The sequence below is a fragment of the Perkinsus marinus genome (genome assembly GCF_000006405.1).
Source record: "Perkinsus marinus ATCC 50983 genomic scaffold scf_1104296930578, whole genome shotgun sequence".
In the NCBI taxonomy this organism is placed as follows: domain Eukaryota; phylum Perkinsozoa; order Perkinsida; family Perkinsidae; genus Perkinsus; species Perkinsus marinus.
In genome coordinates this window covers 1-1,087 of record NW_003216019.1, presented here as the reverse complement: position 1 = coordinate 1,087, position 1,087 = coordinate 1, and the positions used below count along the sequence as shown (strand labels likewise).

At 45.6% G+C, this 1,087-nt stretch overlaps 1 protein-coding gene across 1 annotated transcript; it reads right to left on the bottom strand.

Annotated features, from left to right (window-relative positions):
• Nucleotides 1–416: 416 nt before the first annotated feature.
• On the bottom strand, nt 417–1,013 carry Pmar_PMAR001850 (hypothetical protein; the record flags this gene model as incomplete). The annotated part of the gene is made up of 1 exon (XM_002786849.1): nt 417–1,013. The coding sequence occupies one exon, from the start codon at nt 1,011–1,013 to the stop codon at nt 417–419; it is 597 nt and encodes a 198-aa protein (XP_002786895.1).
• Between the last annotated feature and the right edge of the window lie 74 nt (nt 1,014–1,087).

Genomic DNA, 1,087 nt, shown 5'->3' with positions numbered 1-1,087 from the left:
ACTAATGGATAGGTAATAATCAACCCACCAAGCCTTGGGTTGCAACGATAGTACTTCACGTAAGGATGGTCCAACCAGTAAGGACCACAAACCAATAAAAGAACTCTTAATCTTATCTACACTTCACGTACAAGCTCTAGCTTACTTAGCTTGAATGTCTACGATCACACAGAGCAAACACTACCACGCACGCCCTAAAATCAAGTGCTCAGTTTGCTCACAACACACCCCGCAACGGCAATGTAATTGTGTACAGACCCACCTACGAGTGTACTTAAACAGTAAGCTACTCAATTACAGTGGCGGAAGTACAATAACATTAATAGAGGTAACAATTCTACTTACGAGTCTGATCATGGTGGGGCTCATGACACCAACTATCCAGACAAAAGTACTTAAACCTCACACAGCAAAGTTTACCAACGACTGCCAGAGCTACCACTCGAGTAGCGCTTATTCCAACCATCATCACCCTTCTTATGCCAACCGTCATCAGAGCCATAGCTTTTACTCCAGCTCTTCTTATAGGGACGTCCCCGATAGTCTTCACGTACCCAATGACGAGAGCCACGGTCTTGGAGAACCTCCTCAACCATCGTAGTCAAACGACTCAAATTGGACTTGATCTCATCGATCTGACTTTGAATATCACCCACCTTGTCCTGGGTGTCGCCGGTCTGAGCATCTTTTCCACTTTCAGTACTCATAGGAGTATCACTTCTCTGGGATAAATCCACGAGCTTACTGAAGAAGTTGTTCGACTTGCTTGGTGACATAGGCGGTGTTCCTTTATCCGGCCTAACCACCAACGGGGAGATACTACCAATATCCAAGGCTTCATAACCAATGGGGTCCTCAGTTGACGGAGAGAACTCTTGCAGATCCACAGTTGCAACACCACAGACCCTACCCACAATCTCATTCAACGCCTTAAAGACAGGCTCCTTAACCAGTCTTAGCGTCAAGGCCGTATAACCGAGACCCAGATCCGAGCACTTTTTCCAAGTTGACATCCACGTAGGGTTTTTAGACACATTCTTGTTACTAATCAAGGGTGGTCTACCCTCCAAATAACAAAACCTTGGAT